Here is a 24,181-nt window from a genome sequence, read left to right as displayed (position 1 = left end):
CTATTCTGGCCGACTGTGTGCTGGGCACTGTGCGCCTTCGTAAAACCCAAACCCTGAGTGTGCGGGAGCCTGTTGTAGGTCTCTTCCTGACTCGCATCCTGTGGTGGTCGCTTGGAAGTGTTTATACCATGGAAACTGGCAAATCCCACAAACCAGGGCTTCTTTCTGCAGAGAACTGGTTAAACGTTTACCACACACACACTGTAAACCCTCCCTTTAATTCCCCCGCCCCCTGCTTCTCTCATTGGGTTCAGCCACATGGCCACCTCAGTCACTCCCGGGCTTGTGGTGGCTGCTCCTCCACACAGAACCAGCTCCCTTCACAGCCACCATGGCCAATTCACTGCCTCTTCCGGCTCCCAGCTCACATTTTAATCCTTGCAAGAGGCCTTCTCTGACCTCCCCGCCCCAATCTAGTAACATAATGCCCACCCCTGGGCACCATCCTGGCTGGTTTTCCTCCTTGAGATTCCCACTGCCTGCAGGCGCCTTGTTTCTGTGACTGCATGTTATCCAGCTCCCCTGCCTAGAACCCAAACTTCCCCAGAGCAGTCACTGTCCTCTGAGATGGAGAACAGCTCCTGGCACGTGGGAGGTGCACAGTAGATCTGTAAGTTACTGAATGCACCTGACAGGAACTGGGACAGGAAATCAGATCAGGTCTCATCTCTGCTCGGAACCGTCCAATGGCTCAGAACAGAAGCCAATGTCTTACCATGGCCCTATACCGCGCAGGGCTATTAGTCCCCGTCTTATTAGGTTCTACCCCCGCCCTGGCTCTCTCTGCACCTCCAGGGACATCCTCCCCTCAGGACCTTTGCACTTGCTGCTCTTCCTCCACATTAACTGCATGACTCACTCCCTCACCCATGCTAACGTCTGCTCCAATGTTTCCTTCTCAGGGCGATCTTCCCAGACCACCTTTGAGAATGGCAACCCCCTCTATGTCACCCTGAATCCTCTTACCCACCTGCCGGGTTTGTTTTTCTCCACAGCATGTCCCACCATCCCACAATGCTCTGTGTGTGTGTGTGTGTGTGTGTGTATGTATATGTATATATATATATATAATTTAATTTATCTCATCTATTATCTGTCTCCCCCACACTGTGGGTAGAGACAGTGAGACATCATAAACAAGTTCCCCAAAACTGGGAAATTTTACCCCCAAAGGAGAAAAGCCCTATTCTGGCCGACTGTGTGCTGGGCACTGTGCGCCTTCGTAAAACCCAAACCCTGAGTGTGCGGGAGCCTGTTGTAGGTCTCTTCCTGACTCGCATCCTGTGGTGGTCGCTTGGAAGTGTTTATACCATGGAAACTGGCAAATCCCACAAACCAGGGCTTCTTTCTGCAGAGAACAGAACATATAGGCAGCAAGAGGGCAGGGTCTTTGTGTGCTGTGTACAGTTTTGTATCCCTGGGACCAGAGCAGCATCAGACACATGGTAAGTGCTCCATGAAAGGTTTGCTGAATGAATGAATGAATGAATGAACAGATGAGTTATAACTTCAAGCAAGATAATCCACCAAGTGACAAGCAAGCCAGCCACCTACCATGTTGTAGCGCTCCAGGAGCTCGGGGGTCACGGGGTAGCGCAGCTTCATCTTCCGGTAGAGCGCGTGCTTCTCGTAGTAGCTGACGAGCTCCACCAGGCTCTCGAAGTAGGCGGAGGTCCCCAGCACAAAGTGCCGGCCGTCCCGGTTGATGCGACAGTGCTTCACCTTGCCCCGGGCCCTGCGGGGAACCACACGGGGCTGACACGCCAAGACGGTGGCAGCCAGACAATGGCTGTGCAATGTACAGTCCCCACCTCTTAGAAACAACCTAGTGATCCCTTCTGAGGGCAAAACGTAAACAGGGTATAACTTGCCTCTGACACAACGATGTGGATCTTTTCAAAACGGAGAAGAGTCTGCATAGCTAGCTCCTCTCACCCGTCCCCTCCTCCCCAACCACAGGCCTTGGTTTTGGGAACATCCAGATCAGGGTTGGCAAACTAGGACCCTCAGGCCAAATCTGGCCCACCTCCTGCTTTTGTAAATAAAGTTTTATTGAAACACGGCCACGTTCAATTGCTTATATATTATCTGTGGCAATACCATGGTAAAGTGGAAGAGCTGCAACGGAGACCATATGGCCTGAAAGGCCTAAAATATTTATTTTCTGGTCCTTTACAGAAAACGTTTGCCAGTCTCTGCTCTAGAACTCTGGGACTTCCTGCCCCAATCTTTAAATCTTATCCAAAATTCCCCATCTGGTACAACAATGTCTTTCCCACCCCGCCCCCCCAAAAAGGAAACAAGTCTTTTATTTCCTCACTCATCCATTTGAAACAAGAGGCAAAAAAACACACAAACAAACAAAAAAACAAACAAGAAAACAAAACAAAACACCCAAAAACCCAAACCAGAACAGACTCCTCAGCGTTACTCCTCAGCTTTTATCAGCAAGAACAGTCACATTTGGGAAAATAGGTATTGAGCTTAACTTTACAGCCAAGAGCATCTTTTTATTAAAACTGTCTAAGAGCACAGTTACTACGGGAAAACTACTCATCTTTTAAAAAATGTTGCACCTTAGAGATGTTTTTTATGGATTTAAAATACACATCCTGTGTAAGCCACTTCTTCAGAAAGCCTCTAAAAAAATGCCAGAAGACTTCTGTTTCAGTAGCTTATTTGCAGTGATATTTAATAAATTTTTAAATAAGGTAGACTACTGAGTAGAAATACAAGTTGCAGAATAAAACCATGGTCTGGTCCCATTTGTATTTTTAAAAAGTAGCACAGACTGCCCACACACAAAACAGTACTATAGATTTCCCACAAGTGTACCACATGTGTGTACCTTTTTCTGTCTAGATCAGTGGTTCTCAACCTTTCTAATGCTGCGACTCTTTAATGCGACCCTTTAATACAGTTCCTCATGTTGTGGTAACCCCCAACCATAAAATTATTTTCATTGCTACTTCATAACTGTAATTTTGCTACTGTTATGGATTGTAATGTAAATATCTGTGTTTTCCGGTGGTCTTAGGTGACCTACAGGCTGAGAACCACTGCTGTAGAACCTAGGACTATCAGAAAACACAGATATTTGCATTATGATTCCTAACAGTAGCAAAATTACAGTTATGAAGTAGCGACGAAAATTATTTTATGTTTGGGGGTCACCACAACACGAGGAGCTGTATTAAAGGGTCGAGGCGTTAGGAAGGTTGAGGACCACTGGACTAGATGGAGACAACAGTTGGAAACCTGCACTTTCTACCAGGACAAGGATGGAGGAAGGTAGAACCACAAGGAGCTTTCGCCTTCACTGCAAACGTCTTAATTATTAATTATAAGGAGGACACATATTTATACAATTAAAGATTGATTTTAAAGCTTTTTACAAAGCCCCGGGGACAGAGAGCTGCTAGGATATCAGGGCATGGGTCCAGTTCAGTTCCTCACCGCATGCTGGGGTTTGCAGCTCCCGTCTCCCGCAGTGTCCGGGCTGTGGTCTGTCAGGCCACCCAGGGTGAGCCCATTGCAGTGTGTCCCGCACCAGGAGGGTGCTCAGTAAAGGAACAGTTAGGAAAATAGAACCACGGTCAAGCCCACGGGAGCCACCCTGGGCAGGAGCAGGAGACGGGCACAGGCTGGAGGTGAGCTTTAATTTCAGGTGCCCTGGAGGCTGTTGCCCCAAGTCTGTGGTCACCACAACCTGAGGTCTCAGCTTCACGAAGGAACCCCCCGCCCCACCCAGGGGTGCCTCCCACCCTGCAGGCCCAGACAACAACTCCCTCTCCTCATAAGGGTTTGAAAGCTGGTGCTTCTCTGCTGTGGATGGAAATCTATCCAGGAGTTTGGTGCAGACGCTTAAGGGGCCAGGGCAGGGGAGAGGTGGTCCCCCCAACACATGGGGATGGGGGAGAAGAGCCTCCAGGCCTGTGTGCTCCTCTGCCTGGAGGACATCCCTCACCTCCAAACCCCGTCCCCCGGATGCCTACTCCCCATCACCCTGCCTGGCCTCTCTCTGTGGCACGTGTCACACACGTCTGTTTACGTGACTATCCTCCCAGGGGCAGCAGTTCTTAACGAGGGACACGGATGCCCACCCCACACCCTGACCACAGCGAGTATGAAAGGATGCGTGTGTCCAGGGAAAAAGATGTCCTTTCCGACTGTGACAGTGACTGAGGGCCCCCAACTGGCACTCAGTGGGTGGAGGCCAGACGGTCACCGTCCCAAGCGAAGCAAACGGCCTTTCCCTCCCTGCTCTTGGCGACACAACCTGCAGGACGAAGCCTTCCTGGCAGAGAAACTGACCTCATCGCTGACTCATGGGCGGGGAGACAGCACGTATGACTGCCCGTGGCCTCCCAGCCCATGGGAGGGAGGAGAAAACCGGTTAAAAGCAAGAAACCCTGGAGAGGATTGTGACGTCTTCATCCCCACCAGACCTCTGGCCTATTTTTATCACTCCTGTATTTCTGGAGCCCAGCACAGGGACTAGCACCTAGTAGGTGCTCATGGAACATTTACTGATTCCTAAAAATAAAAAACTCAGACTTTTAGGGTGCCTCCGATCTCATGGGAGGACAGACATGCAAACGGAATGGTGGACGTACATAAATCAAGCATCATCTGGGGACCCCCCCTCCCCCATCTTCATCTACACGGTTCCAGTAAAGCAACCCCAACCCCACTGCCAGCTCAAAGGTGCCCGGCCAGAATCACGGCACCCAGCTCAGGCAGGGGCCAGAGGGGGAGTGCATCCCAGGGCTCGTCCTTTCTGCTGCACACTCTCCTGGCACCCCGAGGCCCAGCCACCTGGGAGTGACGCCGCAGCGAGGAGCAGCATGATGCAGGGCGACCTGAGGACTGTCAGGTGTGGCCTGCACCCAGGCCTGTCAGAGCATCTCCGCTGGAAGCCAACAACTCCCACCTATTTTGTTTGTTTCAGTCACTGCGTTTGGTTCTGTCCCTTTACCCAACAGCATCTGGGCAGACTGACAGGACTACAACATGACCCCCAACGCCCATCATGGTGGCTGATGCAGATGTTCAGTGAAACCAGCCCACTTCCCATCCAGGTAGAGGGGCACCACTCAGAGCAATGGGCACAGCCAATGCCAAGTAGCCCAGGGCCCTCTGTTGGCAGCACAAACACAAAAGAGTCATGTGGGCCAAAGCCAGCACGTAGTAGGTCTTCAGTATTAGCAGAGATAATGACAATTACATGCCCACATTCCCAGGAATAACTGGGACAGAAGGGGGCAGCCTGGTAGGATGGGCGAGGGCAATAGGATGGGAAAGAACAGGAGCAGCCTGGGCACACCAGGGCCCCTCCTGTCAGCAGGTAACCACCATCGCCACATGGGCACATGGGCCCAGAGCTGCCACCTCCTCCCATTTTTTCCTAAGAAGCAATCGGAATTTTCCAGTGAGATTCCTCAGTTTTTAACATCACCATGCAGAGTGAGCAAAACAGCAGCAGGCCCAATAGCGGCAGGCCCAATCTGACCCGAGTCTGAAATTCTGGCCCAGCCCAGGACTAGGCTGTGTGGCTCTATCTCTACCTCTCTGGGCCTCCGTGTCCTTACTTGCAGTAACTGGATCTACCCCTCATTGCTACAGTGGAAGACTCGACCAGATGAAGATTCAGAGACAGCCCAGGGTCTGGACATTAGCTAGGAACTCATACAGCAGCCAGCCTTCTCTCAGCATCCTCATGCTTCCACTGGGGCTGAGAGGACAGATGACGAACTGGGTCTGAACCTCACCTCCTTGTCATTGGTGGAAACTAAAGGAATCAGGAGTCATGGGCTGGAATTAAAGTAGAGACCTATAATCCTAGAGATGGTTGACCTTCCCACATGCAGTGTTGGGTGGCAAGTGAAGCGGGGAGGAAATCAGATCTATGACATCACTGACCTGGGCTGCCAGGGGTGCCTGGGTTTGAATCCCAGCCCCACTACTTACTGGCTGCTTGTTTCAGCAAGTTAACCTTCCTGTGCCTACGTTTCCTCCTCTGAAAAAATAGCTACCATGGTCACTGATCACCTCGAATATAGACCAGTTCCTAGCCAGTAAAAGCACATATTAACATGGGTGGCATGTGTCATTATGTTTGATATCATTATTGTTAACCCTCTAGAGTAGGGGTGTCGAACTCAATCAGAGAAGGGGCCAAAATCTAAAATCCAGCCTAAATCGCGGGCCAAATGGTTTACTGAACAGTCATAAACTGACAATGTCATAAACTGACAGCGGAGTGCAGTGATGACAGCGTGGTACGGGCCACATTGCAAGGCCTGGCCAGCCGAATTTGGCCCGCGGGCCTTGTGTTTGACACGTGTGCTCTAGAGAGAGAGCCCTGAGCTAAACCTGCAGTCCCCCCTTTGTTCTGCACACCTGGCCTTCCTAAGCCTCCTCCTGAGAGCATGCTGCAGGCTACGGCCGTGTGCTTACCTGAAGGTGATGGCGTAGGAGTCGCTACCTTCCCGCTTCCGGATGAGGAAGGCGCCGTCCCGGGGAACCCTCATCAGCATGTCCTCCGCTTCTCCACGGCTCAGCCCGTCATAGTACCACCTGCAGCAGAGGCCGGGAAACCGCCAAGTGAGAGGGTGACCCATGGCGAGGGGAGTGGGGGGGCTGGAGGGCAGCGGGCTTGAGGACGCTTGAATTATGGCCCCGGAAACCACTGGGGAAATGAGTGGGCCTCCCACCCAAAACCCTCTGTGAACAGCATTTTTAGAGAAGACCACCGAGACACCACAGCTTGGGTGAAATGTCCGTGTAGCGGATGTTTGAAGCATAAGATAATAAGTCAACCAATGTTGACCCCTCCATTGCCCAACTCTGAAGGGCCAGTGGCCGAGGAAGGCACAGAAAATCAGAGGCAGAGAATACAGGGAATAGCGTTTCCAACAGGTTCTTTTGTTTAGTTGGTCGTTGGTTACTTTTAAAGATGCGAAATAGCAAATTTTAAAAGGCAATCCGTACGAATCTAGAGGAGACGTCAAAAATAAAGTTGCTGTGCGTTACATGGCTTTCTCAGACATGTGCATTTTTAACAGCCTCCTGCTTAAAAAATGTGGGTTTTGTTTGTTTCCAAAATCGGTTAAACCTTTGCAAGGCATAACCAATATTCACTTTATCAGTAAAAAAAATAAAATAAAATAAAATAAAAATGAAGGGGAAATCTTTACCATTATTTTTTCCTTGTTTGCTTTCAGAACAAACAGGAATGATCTTTGACAAATAGAAAGACATCACCGGGCCAAAATTAAGCTCTTACAACCGAGGCCCAGGAACTCAGGACTATAAAGAGAAAGTAGAAGGAAGGGAGAAGAAAGAAATGGGGCAAAAGTAAGGGGGAGTGGGTATTTGGAAATGGTGGCCACCGTGGGAACTTCAAGAGACCCCGGGGAATTTGGGCCCCAGCACACCCATGAGACTGGCTTTTCTGATTGGTGGACACAACCTGCAGGGGTATCTGCCCCCGCTAAACCCACGGATGTGCTGCCGGAGATCTCGGGCTCACGTACGGCTTTGATTCGTGGGGGTTGGGATTGGGCACGGGGTCCGTGAGGCGGAGCTCAAACTCGGCGCAGCGCAGGTGCGTCTCGCGGTAGTGCTGGATGAGGGCATAGATGCTGGTGAACATGAGGTTGTCAGTCAGGTAGTACTTCATGGTCCCGCCCTCCATGGTGGAGCGGATCCGGCAGTGCTGGACCCGGCCGGACCGCCTGTGGGCAGAGGGACAGCAACATCAGTGTCGAGGCCAGCCCTCTGGCCTTCCTGCACGCTGGGCGTCAGACAACACAGGCGGGGGCCACACCAGCTTCTCTCTGCTCTTAGAATAGACCCCAGGCTTCCAGAACATTCTTCCTCCACCTCTGCCCCCTTGACCTACATCACTCCTACTCTAGAGCAAGAGGACCTACGTTCAAATCTGACTCTGCCACATGACCTGTCCTCCCTGAGCCTCTGTATTATCATCTTAGTGGTCACACAGTATCTGCCTCTCAGAGTTGTCCTGAGGATTAAACGGGATCCCACACAAAGCGTGCCTGGAATGCTGCCTGGCACATGGTAAGAATGTGTTAACTATCGGAATTTTGTGTTTTGTTGTTCTAGTTTTTACTAGAGGCCCAGTGCACGAACTTGTGCACGGCTAGGGTCCCTAGGCCTGGCTGGCAATCAGGGCCGATCTGTGGGGCAACTGGCACGGCGATCGGGGAACCCCCCTCTGGCACCCATCTTGGCCAGCCTGATGCAGCCCACTTGCCAGCCTGCCTCCCTTCCGCCTGTCACTTCCCTCTGCAGGGCAAGCAGCTGGCCTGGGGCCTTTGGGCTGAGGGCAGCTCCTATGTTAAGCGCCTGCCTCCTGGTGGTCAGTGCACATCATAGCAACTGGTTGTTCTGCCAGTCATTTTGCTATTTGATCAATTTGCATATCAGGCTTTTATTATATGGGATTCTTCAGGTCTCCATTTAAACTCCACTTCTTTCAGAGAGTATTCCCTGACCACCTTCCCCCCAACCCCAATATTACATCAGTTCCCTCTCTAACAGACTTTCATAACATCTTGCATTTTTCCCATTGCACTTACCAAAAACTATAATTATGTATCATTTGCATGATTACTTTTTTTCTTTCTAAACATTTTATTGATTTTTTACAGAGAGGAAGGGAGGGAGAGAGAGAGAGAGAGAGTTAGAAACATCAATGAGAGAGAAACATCAATCAGCTGCCTCCTGCACACCCCCTACTGGGGATATGTCCACAAACAAGGTACATGCTCTTGACCAGAATCAAACCTAGGACCCTTGAGTCTGCAGGCCGATGCTCTGTCTACTGAGCCAAACCGGTCAGGGCATCATGATTATTTTTTCATTGTCACCATCAGGACAAAGACCCTGTCTGTCTGATCACTGCTAAATCGCAGTGCTCACCAACAGAGCAAGCACTTGATAAATATTTTTTCATGAATGAGGCATAGATGAATGAGTGAAAGAGTGAATGAATGAATGAGAAATTTCATGACAGCTCCATAAGGCTGCTTTTAGAATCTCTGTTTTAGAGAAAAAAGGGAAAATCCAGGAGATTGAGAGAAGTGCCCAGGGCCATATCACCTGATCCAGGGCTGCTATTAGGGAAGGTGAATGAGGTCACATTGTCTTATGTTGATATTTTGCTCATCCTGATTTTTTTTTTAATACATTTTTATTGATTTCAAAGAGGAAGAGAGGGGTGAGAGATAGAAATATCAATGATGGGAGAGAATCCTTGATTGGCTGCCTCCTACACTTCCCACACTGGTGACCAAGCCCACAACCCGGGCAGGTACCTGAACCTGAAATCAAACCCCGATCTTCTGATTCATAGGTCGACACTCAACCACTGAACGATGCCAACTGGGCCATCATGGGGTTTTTTGGTTTTGTTTTTGCATTACTTTTTATTTTTTTAAATAGTGCACTGAAATATCACTAATCCAGATTACTAAATTTTTAGGCCTCACCCACTTCACCCAGTCTTGCCCCACACAGCTCACTAAATGAGGTCTGGGGTTCCGGTCCAGGCCTGCCAGAGTCTGTCCTGCACACCCACCACCTGCCACCGAGCCTGCCCCGTCAGCTGTGCGGAGAAGGCTGCACACCCTGGGAGGAGGGCCATTACCAGAAGGACAGGGTGTAGTCGTTGGGGAAGGTCTCGCTCTCCCGCACCAGGAAGGTCCCATCCTTGCCCCCCGTCTCAGAGCAGTATTCCTGCAACAGCTTCTCGGCACTTGTCCTCTTCTCCACCTTCTTGTGGAACCACTTCTCTCCAAAATGCAGCTCTGTGGGGGGCGTGTCCTGGGCCACAAAGAGAGGAGGGATTTCTGAAAACCTGGACCAGGCCCCCCAGCATCTCCAGACTGGCCCCCCTTCACATGCTGACTCAGGGGACCGGAAACAGACAGAGGCCTTAGCTAGCCCTCACCCGAGAGTTTCTAACTCCCTCCCCTGCCTGCTAACCCACTCCAGACAGCCCCCATCTGTGGTAAGCCCTGGAGTTCTGAGACAAAGGGTGAGCATTCCGCAATACAGCACTCAGTCTATTGCAAAGGAAATCTGAGAGCAAAAATACCCTGGGAGCTCAAGAAACAGTATCAAAGACAGCCTGAGGGAGAGGGCAGGAAAGTTGGGGACAAGGCCAGGGGATGGGGCTGAACAAAATATTCAAATGACCTCATCCTCTGGAGGGAGCACATGCCATTCAGGGCCTTCAAAGAGCAGGAAAGACCCTTGAACCTCATTGGTGAAATCCCTAGGCCAGCCAGCCAATCAGAGAAGAGCCAGGGAGGCCTTGGTACCCCAAGAGACATCTCCTTAGGCAGAGGACGTCCAGGCCTGATGGCCACGGGATTAGAGGAGCAGTAGGAGGTCTCCGCCTACCTGGGGCGGTTCCTCTTCCACACTCTGCTCAATGTCGTCGCTGAAGGACAGCTTGGCATCGGCAATGGCGCAATAGTGCCGAGTCCATTTCTAGAAAGCAAAGCCAGCATTAGCTCCTCCCCAAAGTCTCCACCCTATCAATTCTGGGCCCCGAACCCTGCCTGGCATCATCATCCCAGCATTCCCTGGGGCTAGCCTTTCCCACATTCACAGACATTCATGGTGGTTTCACAAAGGATGCGATCTCCTTTGAGACATTTCTTTTAAAGCATTTATTTTGGGTTTCTTTTGGCATTTTCAGAACCTTTTCTGTTCAGTGTATGCAAGGGTAGATATGACTTAATATCAAATTTCTACTTCATATTTCATGTGAAGCCTCTGTGAATGGTGTTTTTATGTCCTCCTGATTGTCTTTTCCTATTTCATTCACTTTTTAAGGGTTTCTCTGCCAGCTTGTTTAGATAACCTTTCTCCAATATTTAATTGACTTCATCCTATATTTAAATTTTAACCATTTTTAATGTTTATTTCTATGATATTAGAATAGTCGTGTAAAAATGAATTTGCATGTTAAAGATATGAGAAGTGGTGTTAGCACTCAAAATGCCTTATTCTTACCAAAATAAAATAAAATAAAATAAAATAATAAGGTTACCAGCCTGACCGGCATGGCTCGGTGACTGAGAGTCAACCTAACTGGATTCCCTGTCAAGGGCACATGCCCATGTTGTGGGCTCAATCCCCAGTGCAGGGTGTGCAGGAAGCAGCCAATCAATGATTCTCTCTCCTCAATGATGTTTCTATCTCTTTCTCTCTCTCCCTTCCTCTCTGAAGACAATAAAAATATATTTTTTAAAAAGGTTGCGGGTGGGAGTGTCTCAGATTGGAAGATACTAAGGAGTTAGGACCACGAAATGCCTGAACTGGTCCTTGGACCAGAAAAAGGGCCCTAGTGGCCAAATTGGTGATGCTGAAGTCAGGCTCATGAATTAGCAGTGTTGGGCCAATGTTAACTTCCCAGTTATAAAATTACACTCTAATTATGTGGGGTGTTAGTATCTGGGGAATCTGGGTAAAGGTTATATACATTGTGTGTGGGGCGGGGGGAAGAGGGGGAAAAGAAGGGGAGGGAGGGGGCGCGGTGTGGAAATATACAGTAAATTATATTGAATACAAAGTTATTTCAAAATAAGAAAGAACAAGATAAGTTTCATTGTGATGATAAATTCATTGTGGGCAAAATGGGAGTCAGGCAGGAATACCCTCAGAGCCTCCAGCAGGCCTTGGAAACACTCGGGGCTTGAGAAGGGGTGAGAGAGGCTCACCAGGTCGATGGGATCCCACATGTACAGCTCCCCCTGCTGCTTGTGCTCATCTTTCTTGTCCTCCATGTTGACATCTACGTCGCCTCGGGGGCCCAGCTTCTTATGCTGCGGGGGGAAAAATACAGAGAGCCGTCTCCCTGGAGACCCCGGTGCAGGTGTTTGACCAGCAAGCATCCATCTGCAACCTCAGGGTCTCCAAAGGCCACACGCACCTCAGGGCCTTTGCACTGTCTGTCCTCTCTGCCTGGTTCCTCTCCCCCCGCATTCAGCTCTGTGCTCGGTGCCCAGAGGAGCTTTCCTCGACGTCTTGATCTGAAAAATCCCACGTTCCCCTCCCCACCCCTTCCCTCTCTAGCCCCTGGTAGTTATTGTTCATCCCCTCAGTCCTATGTGTTTCTAGGTACCTATCTGCTTGTCTTCTGTCTTCTCTGCTGGAATCTACATCCCATGAGGACCATTAAAATGGGCCAGATTAAAAATGGTTACAAGTTCCCTGGGACTATGTTTTGTTCCTTGTTGCATCTCCTGTGCTGGCTCGGCAGAGGGGAAGTGTGTGAGAAACACTGGGTGAGTAGATGTTGCTGACGCTCTCCAGCGCACAGTGGGGCGGCAGGACCACAGCCAGCCAGGGGCGCAGACTGTGCAGGGCGGCGGAAGGCACACTGAGGAGTCAGAGGAGGAGGACCTGGTGCCAGCAGCACTGCTGCTACCTGATCAGCTGTGTGCCCCAGGGCAGGCGGCCACACTTCTCTGAGCCTCACATCCTTACGTGTGAGACGAACATGGTGACAACAATACGCTCGCCTGTGTGAACACTGACCTCCCGCCTAGACAAATCTTGAAAATCTCAGGTTGTGGTGACCTGGTGAAGAGAGTTCAGGACTGGGTTGGAAATCAAGGCCTGCCACCTTCCTAGCTGTGTGACCTTGGCCACATGACAATCTCTCGTCTCAATAGTCTCCCCTGGGAGCTGAGTGTAATGACATCCTATAGGATCTGCTAACCCAGGGACATGCATGGTACCCGCCAAAAGCAAAGTGTTACAGAAGCGTTCTGTTTTGAACAGCCCTGAATTATTTCTTTGGCAGGAACTGTGCGACCTCAGCTGACCACATCTGTAAGTGAGGCCTGAGGGCCTGGGTAAGTCTCGCAGGGTTACGATGAGATAGAATAAGAAAATACGCCTATGCCTAGCCCAGGACCGGTGCGTGGCACACACTGTGTCACGAATGCTACTTCTACACCCTTCCCCTGAAATGGGAAGGGTGAGCCATAAAGTACCACAGATGAGGCAACGGGTGCTCTAAAAGGGACCTTCATACCCTAGGACCGTGGTCGGCAAACTGCGGCTCAAGAGCCACACATGGCTCTTTGGACCAGTCTGGACTAGTCTTTTTTGAAAAAGTGGCGTTAGAAGAAGTTTAAAAAATTTGGCTCTCAAAAGAAATTTCAATCATTGTACTGTTGATATTTGGCTCTGCTGACTAATGAGTTTGCCGACCACTGGTCTAGAACAAAAGCTGAACGTCACTGGGGACAGAGAGCTGTCCTTCTGGGAACAGAGAAATGCAATGAGGTCCCTGAAGACTCACTGACTGTATGCCTGAGACGCTGTTGGCCCACCTGGCTTCGCTCCGCCCCCTCTAGTCCCGCCTCCCCTCTGTGTCTCAATGAAAACCCACCCCGGATCTCAGCCAAATCTTCCAAATAGCCTGGTGCTTCAGACCTGTGGGCGCCAAGTAGACCTGTGGGTGCTACTTGTTAGATGGGTAAGTCTCCCCTCCAGACCATGACCTTCTGGCATGCAGAATTGTTCCCAGTGCATCTTGGTGACTCAGGGACAAAATCTACCTAGTGAGCACCTGTCATCCTTCCTTATCAGCCCACTAGCTGCCAATGAACTCCATCTCTTTCCTTCCACTGACGGCTGCCCACCTCCAGACTGCATAGCCCCAGCTCCATCATGTGACTACATTCTCACGCACCAAACAGGACAGGCTAGGACGTGTACAACTGACATCCACACGTCTACGGGAAATCGCTGGCCCCAGTCCCCTTCATGTTCCCCTTCCTATGGGCCGGAGCTGGACCACACACACCTGGGAAGGCGCCTTCAGACAGAGCCTTCGCCGTATGTGCCCCAGGCGCCCACCGATGTCTGACAAACACCGAGGACCCCAATCTCACAAGAATGTTTATCATGCATGAGATTCTAAGAGAAACCAATTGTACTGAAATGTAGTTCTTAGGATGTTCAATAAAAAATATTTGCAGCCGAAACCTGTTTGGCGTCACCTGCAGACTGAAAGGTCCCAGGTTCGATTCCGGTCAAGGGCATGTACCTTGGTTGCGAGCACATCCCCAATAGGGGATGTGCAAGAGGCAGCTGATCAATGATTCTCTCTCATCAATGTTTCTAACTATCTCTCTCCCTTCCTCTCTGTAAAAAAATCAATAAAATACATTTTAAAAAATATTTGCAGTGGTCTAAAGATGTGCTATCTTTACTGATGGCTTGCATACACTCTAGAGGCAGACATAATAACCACCATCATCTGAAGGGGTGACGAGCACAGCGTTATTCTGAGAGACCTGCAGTGACCGTATGCAACATGAAAAGAACCATGATTTCTGCGGGTGACAAAGCCCCACTGGCTAGTGGCCAATGTTCAGAATGGAAGGAGATGCTACGTTTTATCTGCAGGTGAATGAAAACGAAGAGGCAACATTTCCCCCCCAAAGTTCACATGTCAACCGTCCTGAATTCTGTCTGTGGGTTCTCTGGAGGCCTGCGGAACCCCAGCTGAAAACCCCTTCCCTGGGGGACTGTAGAACAGGACTCTGCACCCCTGGGTACCTTCTGGGCCAGAGCTCAAAGCTTCCAGAACACTCTCCCTCAGAGGAGGAAGAAATAAACTCATACGCTTTAAACCACTGTGTATCTGATCTCTTTGTCTTAGTAAATTCAAATACCCAGAAGCCTCCCCTGCCCATGGCATCCCTGGCACTCTTGGGCACAGCAATCACTCTTATCTCCCCGCAGTACCTGGCAGGCCCCCCATTAGTGCACTCAGCCTTTTTGGGGCAACTGTGCACCTCCAGTCCATCTCCCACACTGGACTGGGAGCTCCTGTGGGCAAGAACAGTGCCTGGAACACCCCGGCACCTTGCACGTGACTCAGAGGGGCGTGGGTAAGGTTTGCCAAAAGAATGAATGACCACGTTAATATTTATGTGCGGGTAGCACCCACAAAGGCACAGGTGCAGCCCTAAGCGCTTGCAGGCATTCTTTCACATCATGCTCACAGCATACCAGCTATGTGGGCTCTATTAGTACCCCCACTCCCTCCCAGACCAGCGAGAACATAGAGGCACTGAGAGGCTAAATGACCTTGTGAGGGTCCCTGGCTAGTAAGGGGAGCCATGTGAGCCGGGGCAGTGGGACCTGGAGCTGGGCCCTGAGCCTCTGGCTCTCCTGAATGAGTCACAGCAGCCCGAGGCCGCCTACCTTGATGATGATCTTCTCCCGCAGCTGGCTGGGTGAGGGCAGCTGGTCCGCGCTGGCCTCCGTGGGCTTGGTCAGCAGCAGGTCGCCAAACACCTCCTTGAACACTCTGGCCATGTAGCGCTGCTGCTCCACGCAACAGTGTTCCTCGATGGACAGGATCACGGGGAAGCTGCGGGCGGCAGGAGGGGCTGGTGAGCCCAGCAAGGGGGCAGGCCCCTGGCCTGTGCCTGCCTGGCAGATCTGCTAAGGACCCCAACCGTGCAGAGGGCAGGTAGGGCCAGGCAGAGAGAGCAGAGGTCACTGAACAGCCACATGGGTTTCCAGCACCATGTTTTGGAACCAGGGAGTGACTTGTGCTCTTGGCCTGTAGGGGGCGCCCTCACTGAGCTGAGGAGTTGGTAGTGCCTTCGCACAGGATGGAGCCTAGGCTGGTGTGTTTGTATCTCTGTGTGTGTCTGTGTGTGGGTAGAGGGAGGCATCTCTGTCTGCACAGCCTTTGCTTCCTTTCCCTTCAACGTGAACAAACTGACCTTGAGGTGACAAAGGCGTGGTCTTTGATGGCCTGCACAACGTCATCGAACTTGATCTTGGTGGTCCGGGTCCAGCCGTGATAGATGATGGGCTTCCCGTCGGGCCCGTCCCAGCAGTCCACTGTGAGGAGAAACAGGCAGCCTCACCCCCTGCCCTCATGAGCGCACTTGATGGCGGACATGCGCCCAGCCAGCCACGAACTAGAACCTGGGGGTCAAACCTAACAATCACACTCAGGGGCCTCCAGCATCAGGACGGGGCTACCTGTGCACACGTGCTACCTCTGTGGTTAGAGGAAGGTTTTGGTTGTTTAATGAAAGGTCCTTTTGTAATGCAATACATTTGTCCAAAAGAAACTATTTTACATGTTTCTCTTCGAAAAAGTTATTTACATTGCGTTTTATTTTCAGATTTTACTTGTCTAAGCCGTGGCTTGCTCTCTCTGCTAGTGGAAATAATAATATGCAGCAATGTGAAAATTTATCCTTAAAGGTTCGTAATAAAATATTCAGACAGGACTAGATTATGTAGAAGGTGAACATCCCTATCTCTTCATCCCCTAGAGCTGTGGTCGGCAAACTGTGGCTCGCAAACCACATGCAGCTCTTTGGCCCCTTGAGTGTGGCTCTTCCACAAAATACCACGTGCGGGCGCACACGTACGTACAGTGCGATTGAAACTTCGTGGCCCATGTGCAGAAGTCGGTTTTCGGCTCTCAAAAGAAATTTCAATCGTTGTCCTGTTGATATTTGGCTCTGTTGACTAATGAGTTTGCTGACCACTGCCCTAGAGGTAACAGGAGCTGACAGTTTCAAACTTAATTCTTTTTCACATTTGCTCTTTCCTGAGGGGGCTGGGAGAAGTATAAACTATGCAATATGCTGTAGAAATAACTGCCGATGGAGTTTCCTACTATGATGAATTTATTTAAAATAAAATCGGAGCCTAAATCAGTGGTTTGTGTCTTTTCTCATCCTAATACACCTATGAGTCTCTGGTGGTCAAGCCAGGCCAGGAGTAAGAGGTGAGGATAAGGGAGGAAGCAGCTGGGTCCTGGGTGTGTACAGGTGCTTGGAGTCACCTGTATTGGGGTGTCTGTGAGCAACCATGACAAGAACGGTCAGGATGCCACCCATGGCTGAGCCAGCTGAGGGGCAGGAGGGCTCAGCAAGAGGGAGCAGAAATCACTGAACAGCCACGTGGTTCCCCAGCACCAGCCTCCTTCAGGCTCCGGACCCAGAGAGCGACTTGGGCTCTTGGCCTGCAGGGGGCGCCAACCATGAGCTGAGGGCTTGTTGGCAGTGACAATTGGCTTCACTACTCCGTATAGGTGTTAGCTCCGCCAGGAAAAGGCTACTCACACTCAATGCAGCGACAGCCCATGCGCAGGCAGCGGATATACGCCTCCGGGGACGACTCACTCCGCAGCTGGTCACCTGTGAGGTACCTGAAGGAGAGGAGGCGGGCCTGCAACTCAGGGTGTCCTTGGGGAACTTCTCAGCCCAAGCTCCCAAAGGCCTGAGTTCTTCCTGGCTAGAAAGACCCACCGTTAGGACCCAGGCCAGACCCTTGCCATTGTGTGGCCACGCCTTAGACTCAGGCAAGGATCACAAGCCATGAACAACAACCACCTTGGTGATCCAAGGGTGGGGTCAGGACCGTGTGTCCTTTTGAGAACTGGGTCAGAGGGTGTCGGAAGTGAGATTAACGGTGGCTGATAAATTAACAAACCTCTCTTGGCTGCCACTGGCCCTCCATCTACAGAGGGCGGAGATGGGCCAGCACTGTGATATCAGGAAGCCAGGCATGGTGACCAACCACTATAGGTGGAATTCACTATGCTATGAACTATGTCCACCAGGCATAAAAATACATATTTTTAGGCACTTTCCTCCTCACCATGTTCCTCCTTTGAAGGGTTTGTGTTCCTTCAATGTCTCCTGGGTTTGGTAGAATTCACCATTCTAAGACACAACTCTTAAATCAATGGACATGGTGGGGAAGCAAGAACCGTTAAATCAATCTGACCTTGAGCCAGACTTGACCTCCCCAAGTGCCTGGAGATAAGCATAAGGGCTTTCTTACCAACTCCTGCCTGGAAGGACACTTGGGAAACCCCAAATCCACAGCCCTTTGGGTGCCCAGGGACCACGGCCTTCACCCTCCTACCTTATAAGGTAGACTAAATATTGAAACTTGAGTAAAACATCTTTTCTCTCTTCCAGTCTATTTTCTTTTTTTTGCAATCAAGGCAATCTTCCAAAGATGTAAATTTGAGCATGTTGCTCTCTGGCTTAAAAGCCACCAGTGGTTCCCACTGCCCCCCACTGCCTGCTGTCACTTAAGAGATGCCACTCAACCTGTGACAGACCCCTCTCGGTCCCTCCTCCTGCCCCTGGACCTCTGCACACGCTACTCCTCAGACTAACACCATCTTCCTCTCCTCGCCACCCGTTCTCCTCTCACCAACTTCTTTCCCCTTTGTTAAGATTCAAAGGAGGTCTTTTCCCCTCCAAGCACGTGACAGCAGTATTGCTCTGTCCTACCCTGCTCCCTGCTATATCCCCAGGACCCAGCAAGCACAAGGTAGACAGTACATAGCAGTTCAATGGCTAATTCAGTTCCTTTTCTGTGGCTTCCATGAGATACCCAAACTGTAAAATCCAGCTTTGCTGACTGGCTCCTTAGGGGCAACTGAAAAAGGATGATCCTTGCAATGCCAACTGGGAAAGAGAGGAGCACTTCCCCACCCGTTCCCGAAGTGTTGGTTTATTCTGGTCTGAGCAGCGTGTCCCAGTGCCCTGGAATGTCCACTGCCTCGCCCGTCACGGGCACCCCGTCCCAGGCTGGTGGCAGAACTCACGTGTTATGTGACGAGGAGATCCAGTAATGAGACAAGGGGTTGTTCATGTCCTGCATGTCCACCACGTCATACTTCTCATCCCAAATGCTGTTCTCCCGTGAAAACAGGTACGTAAGGAACTAGGTACCACAAACACAAAGACCCTATCATCATGATGGAAGATAAAGGAGGGTGGTAGCAGGTTCTTTCTGGTCTGACCCGCACGGGGAAACGGTAGCTCTGACACATGAGCTGCACAGAGAGTCTCCAGGCCGTCTGACCCGTGTTTCCACGCAGGGACTCAGAGAGCCACAGGCTGTACTGACGCAGGTGCCACTGACTTACACAGTGCTTTCCTTATTAACGTGCACCCTAAAATATTTGTTGCTACAAGAATATATGCTTCCTATATATGGTACGTTTAAGGCATAAAAGTACCATAAACATCTGTGAACCCACCAACTTGATAAAAAACAAAACAAAACATTAACATTGTATCATAACATCTAAAAGGCAGAAAATGTTATATGCCAATGCTTGACCCTTTTTAAAAAAAAAAATCGGAAGACTGAGTGACTCTGGGTTACAACCTTACAGGTAACAGGAGCTCCCAGTTTTCCCTCAGTTTCACCTCCCCTGCTGCCTGCCTCACTCAGGGCCAAGTGCAACCATTTCAACAGTTCAGGAACCCCCAAAACCTTTGGATTTAGGATGTTTACAATGTGCTCCCGGGTACTAGACGCCCTCTAGTGGCAAAAACAAGAAACACACCCAGGAAACGAGGTCAACCGATAAGGAGTAAAAGGGAAAGACTGAAGAGAACCAGCCCCTGGGGAACTGGAGTCCCCTCACCTCATCCACAAACAAGAAGGGCTCCGCCGTTTCCCTCATCGTGTCGTCGATAAACTTTGTCATCCTCTCACGGACTTTGTTCACATCCTGAGCCCAAAGTTCCTTAGAATGACAAAGAAAACAAGAAATCACCAAAAGGAGCCATATCAGGCCATGGGGGTGCCTCGCCTGGCTGACCCCAGGAGGTCACGTACTCTGTGGGCTCCTCTGCATCCATTACATGGAGTGGTAATACCCTTGCACAGAGTTCCCGTGAGGATGTATACTATAAAGTAACTTGATTGTTTTCCTCTCCAAACCCTAACGCCCATCTTCTTCACCCCAAGTATTTATTCATCAGGCACAAGGAGGAAACAGGACCTACACACTCAACTTTGACTAATGCTTTCCAGGTAACGAGTATCCTAAAGCCTCTATCAATAAGAATAATAAAAGCAAATGTGCTGTGTATGTGGTTGGGTGAGGAGGGTTGAACCAGGATGTCTGAAAGACAGAAGAGCTGAAGGACAGACACAAATGAAGTGGCGGAGAAATGGCCCCCCTGGCATGTGGGTGCCCGTCAACAATGAGCCTTGCTGTTGATTCTTGCAAATCTACTTGGATAAGGGACACCAAACAGCTGGGAGCCTGGGGAGCAGCCAGTTCATTTGACTACAGAAGCGTTAACATCTTTGAATACGAAAACATGAGACTCAAATTGTAGGATACTTTATGCAAAGGCCATATCAGGCCTCAATGTCTCCACCTCCTCCCCCAAGGCCAGAAGCTTCCTCCTGCAAAGCTTCCTCCTCTCATCAACCCCAGGAGATACTTATTATTCTCCTCATTCTATAAATGTGGAAACAGAGATGTCGAGTCCTTAAAGAACTTGACCCAACGTTGAGTTTGAGACCAACTCAGGCACATCAGTTTTGGGGTCTTCCTCTTCACCCCCTTTTTTCCCATTCACCTACCCCTCCCACAGCTGGACTGGGGCATAGCTAACCAGTCCCTTCATGGAAATTTAGATTAGTTCCATGTTTTCATCTCTATTGAAAATGTTGCTGTTGTTGCTTTAGGATAAGTTTCTAGGAGGGAAATTCTTTAATCTAAGTATATTAACTTTTTTTCAAAGTTTTCAATTTAATTGCATATTACTAAAGTACTTTCTAGAAACCTTGTACTAATTTGCACACCAAATGCTGCAGTGACCATACATATGAGTAACCATCACACCAAACAGGTGTCCTCAGTGATTGGCTCTGCTTCACACCGTCACTCCACGGAGCACCGGCACATGGGACTTGAAGGGTCAGCCAGGCTGACGGCTCAGGGTCCCCATCTCTGTCATCATGCCTGGCCTTCCTATCACACGCACACAGATGCTCAGGGGCTGTCTTGCAGGTGAAGAGCTCCAGTCTCTATCCCTGATCTCCGAGGACAGCACAGTGAAGGGGTTGGGGGTGGCGGGAGAGGGGGCGAGAGGGATTGAGGATGGGGAGAGCTTGTCATTCTCCCCTGTAATGAAATTAAGGAGCACTGGGGGGTGAATTCTGGGATGTAAGGGCACTTGTCCCAGGAGGTTAGCCATGTACCTGCCGACAAAGAGAAAATTCTGAGCTGTCCTAAATTAAATGACAGCCGACTGGAGGATGGAAGGAAGGGACATCTGTTAATCTGTTAAATGCAGGGCAAACCCAACAAAAGACTGTGCCATCCTGCCTGCGTATTGAAACCCTGAACCAACTTCCAGGTGGCTATTCCCACAAGGACCTAAAGGGGGCAGCAGGCGCCACTGACCACAAGCGCCTCCACCTCTCGTTTACAAGAGAACTTTCTGACTGCTCCCCTCCACCACTCCAATGTGCACACGCTTCCTCCTTTCAGACTCTGCCCTCCCTGAACCAGCTCGCTTCACCTTCTCCCACCCCTTTACCTACAGCCCATGTGCCTCCTCCCACCACTTTACCTACAGCCCATGTGCCTCCTCCCTCCCCTTTACCTACAGCCCATGTGCCTCCCCACCCCTTTACCTACAGCCCATGTGCCTCCTCCCACCACTTTACCTACAGCCCATGTGCCTCCTCCCACCCCTTTACCTACAGCCCATGTGCCTCCTCCCACCCCTTTACCTACAGCCCATGTGCCTCCCCACCCCTTCACCTACAGCCCATGTGCCTCCCCACCCCTTTACCTACAGCCCATGTGCCTCCTCCCACCCCTTTACCTACAGCCCATGTGCCTTCTCTCTCCCCTTTACCTACAGCCCATGTGCCTCCTCCCACCCCTTTACCTACAGCCCATGTGCCTTCTCCCTCCCCTTTACCTACAGCCCATGTGCCTCCTCCCTCCCCTTTACCTACAGCCCATGTGCCTTCTCCCACCCCTTTACCTACAGCCCATGTGCCTCCTCCCACCCCTTTACCTACAGCCCATGTGCCTTCTCTCTCCCCTTTACCTACAGCCCATGTGCCTCCTCCCTCCCCTTTACCTACAGCCCATGTGCCTCCTCCCACCCCTTTACCTACACCCCATGTGCCTTCTCCCTCCCCTTTACCTACAGCCCATGTGCCTCCTCCCACCCCTTCACCTACAGCCCATGTGCCTCCTCCCTCCCCTTTACCTACAGCCCATGTGCCTCCTCCCTCCCCTTTACCTACAGCCCATGTGCCTCCTCCCACCCCTTTACCTACAGCCCATGTGCCTCCCCACCCCTTTACCTACAGCCCATGTGCCTCCTCCCTCCCCTTTACCTACAGCCCATGTGCCTTCTCTCTCCCCTTTACCTACAGCCCATGTGCCTTCTCCCTCCCCTTTACCTACAGCCCATGTGCCTCCTCCCTCCCCTTTACCTACAGCCCATGTGCCTCCTCCCACCCCTTTACCTACAGCCCATGTGCCTCCCCACCCCTTTACCTACAGCCCATGTGCCTCCTCCCTCCCCTTTACCTACAGCCCATGTGCCTCCCCACCCCTTCACCTACAGCCCATGTGCCTCCTCCCTCCCCTTTACCTACAGCCCATGTGCCTCCTCCCACCCCTTTACCTACAGCCCATGTGCCTCCTCCCTCCCCTTTACCTACAGCCCATGTGCCTCCTCCCACCCCTTTACCTACAGCCCATGTGCCTCCTCCCTCCCCTTTACCTACAGCCCATGTGCCTCCTCCCTCCCCTTTACCTACAGCCCATGTGCCTCCTCCCACCCCTTTACCTACAGCCCATGTGCCTCCCCACCCCTTTACCTACAGCCCATGTGCCTCCTCCCTCCCCTTTACCTACAGCCCATGTGCCTCCTCCCACCCCTTTACCTACAGCCCATGTGCCTCCTCCCACCCCTTCATCTACAGCCCATGTGCCTCCTCCCTCCCCTTTACCTACAGCCCATGTGCCTCCTCCCTCCCCTTTACCTACAGCCCATGTGCCTCCTCCCACCCCTTCATCTACAGCCCATGTGCCTCCTCCCTCCCCTTTACCTACAGCCCATGTGCCTTCTTCCTAAGCAATGCACACCTTTCTTCCCGCACTGCTTTCCTAGAGGAGCCCCTCAGCTCCAGGACAGCGAGCACGTCTCCCCCTGCAGCCCTGCTGCCTGCCAGCTGCACAGGCTGTGTGCCCCGGGCCCTGGCCCTTTTCTGGCCGGCGTTTGGTTCAATAAACCCTTTCTTTCAGAAAAGCCTTTTGTCACAAATATATGTAATATATATAAACCCTAGTCACAGCCTCCATCAGTCAGAAAAGGCTTCCTGAGGAAGGGACACTAAGCTGAGCCAGGTGCAGGAGCCAGCCTGGTGGGGTACAGCTGCCTGGAGGCCGTCAGGAGAAAAATCCTCACTCTTGTTCATCCTCGATTTGCACCTTGAAAAGGAGCTGATTATGAGGCTGTCCTCATTCCAGAGGCTAGGACAGGGAAGTGGCACCGGGCAGGGAGACGACAGCTGTTCATGACTCCTCGTGGCCAGAGGAAGGCACGCGGCAGGTGGTGAGACGGTGAGAAGCCAGCCAGGAAGCTCCTCCAGGCCCCCCTCCCACCATTCTGCTCTCTCACCTGCTGTTCATGTAAGAGAAACCGCTGGAAGTCGTGCAGGTGGACCGCGGAGGCATCGGGCCGGTCGGTACTGCTGCCCTCGGGGAAAGAGAGGGTGTTTAGAGTGGGACATACATCAATAGTCAAGAGGCCATTCCCACCAGCAGGCTGCCTGCCACCCAGACACCCTGGCAAGACCCTCCTCTGTGCCAGGGCCAGGCTTGTCGACGGGAAGGCAGAGGGGACCTAGATGACATTCCTGACCTCTCACAGTTCAGAGAGAACGTGGAAACCTTGGAGGGTGGGCTCTGGAATCTGCATTTAGCTGCTCCGAGGTGGAGGTAGGGAGGAGGAAAGGAGAGCACTGACATGCGTGTGCCCACAAATACATGGGCAGACTGAGCGTGAACACATTTTAAGGGGAGCTGGGCCGCATCAAAGCGTCTCCTTAGAAGCCACAAAGCAGAGAGTGCTGAGCCAGGAGCTCTGAGGCAGGACTGGGGGCCGGATGGAGCCCCCTAGACTCTGGGCGGGTGGGGAGAGTCAGCGGGAACATGCAGGGCCTGGCCATGGAGCAAGCAGAGGCCCGCCATTGGGAGAATTTTCCATTTGGGATGAGGGAACCCTTCCCCGTGAACAAAGGGGACACCCCCTCAGCCAGCAGCTTGATGACCAATGGCCGGGGG

At 51.3% G+C, this 24,181-nt stretch overlaps 1 protein-coding gene across 3 annotated transcripts in view; it reads right to left on the bottom strand.

Moving 5' to 3' along the window:
* The window catches only part of PLCG2 (phospholipase C gamma 2), a 148,793-nt gene that overhangs the window by 50,627 nt on the left and 73,985 nt on the right, over positions 1-24,181 (bottom strand). For all 3 annotated transcript variants that reach the window (XM_084905552.1, XM_084905553.1, XM_084905554.1), the window contains exons 9-20: positions 23,517-23,589; positions 19,493-19,594; positions 18,662-18,780; positions 17,160-17,245; positions 15,798-15,918; positions 15,268-15,436; positions 11,760-11,864; positions 10,435-10,524; positions 9,677-9,852; positions 7,539-7,739; positions 6,460-6,579; positions 1,555-1,735 (exon numbers count right to left, since the gene is read on the bottom strand). In XM_084905552.1, coding sequence (XP_084761678.1) covers positions 1,555-1,735; positions 6,460-6,579; positions 7,539-7,739; positions 9,677-9,852; positions 10,435-10,524; positions 11,760-11,864; positions 15,268-15,436; positions 15,798-15,918; positions 17,160-17,245; positions 18,662-18,780; positions 19,493-19,594; positions 23,517-23,589 — 1,543 coding nt within the window. The remainder of the gene's footprint in view (positions 1-1,554; positions 1,736-6,459; positions 6,580-7,538; positions 7,740-9,676; positions 9,853-10,434; positions 10,525-11,759; positions 11,865-15,267; positions 15,437-15,797; positions 15,919-17,159; positions 17,246-18,661; positions 18,781-19,492; positions 19,595-23,516; positions 23,590-24,181) is intronic.

The sequence above is a fragment of the Pipistrellus hanaki genome, assembly GCF_964339955.1.
Source record: "Pipistrellus hanaki genome assembly, chromosome: 15".
Classification (NCBI taxonomy): domain Eukaryota; kingdom Metazoa; phylum Chordata; class Mammalia; order Chiroptera; family Vespertilionidae; genus Pipistrellus; species Pipistrellus hanaki.
This window is presented reverse-complemented; position numbering and strand designations above follow the sequence as displayed.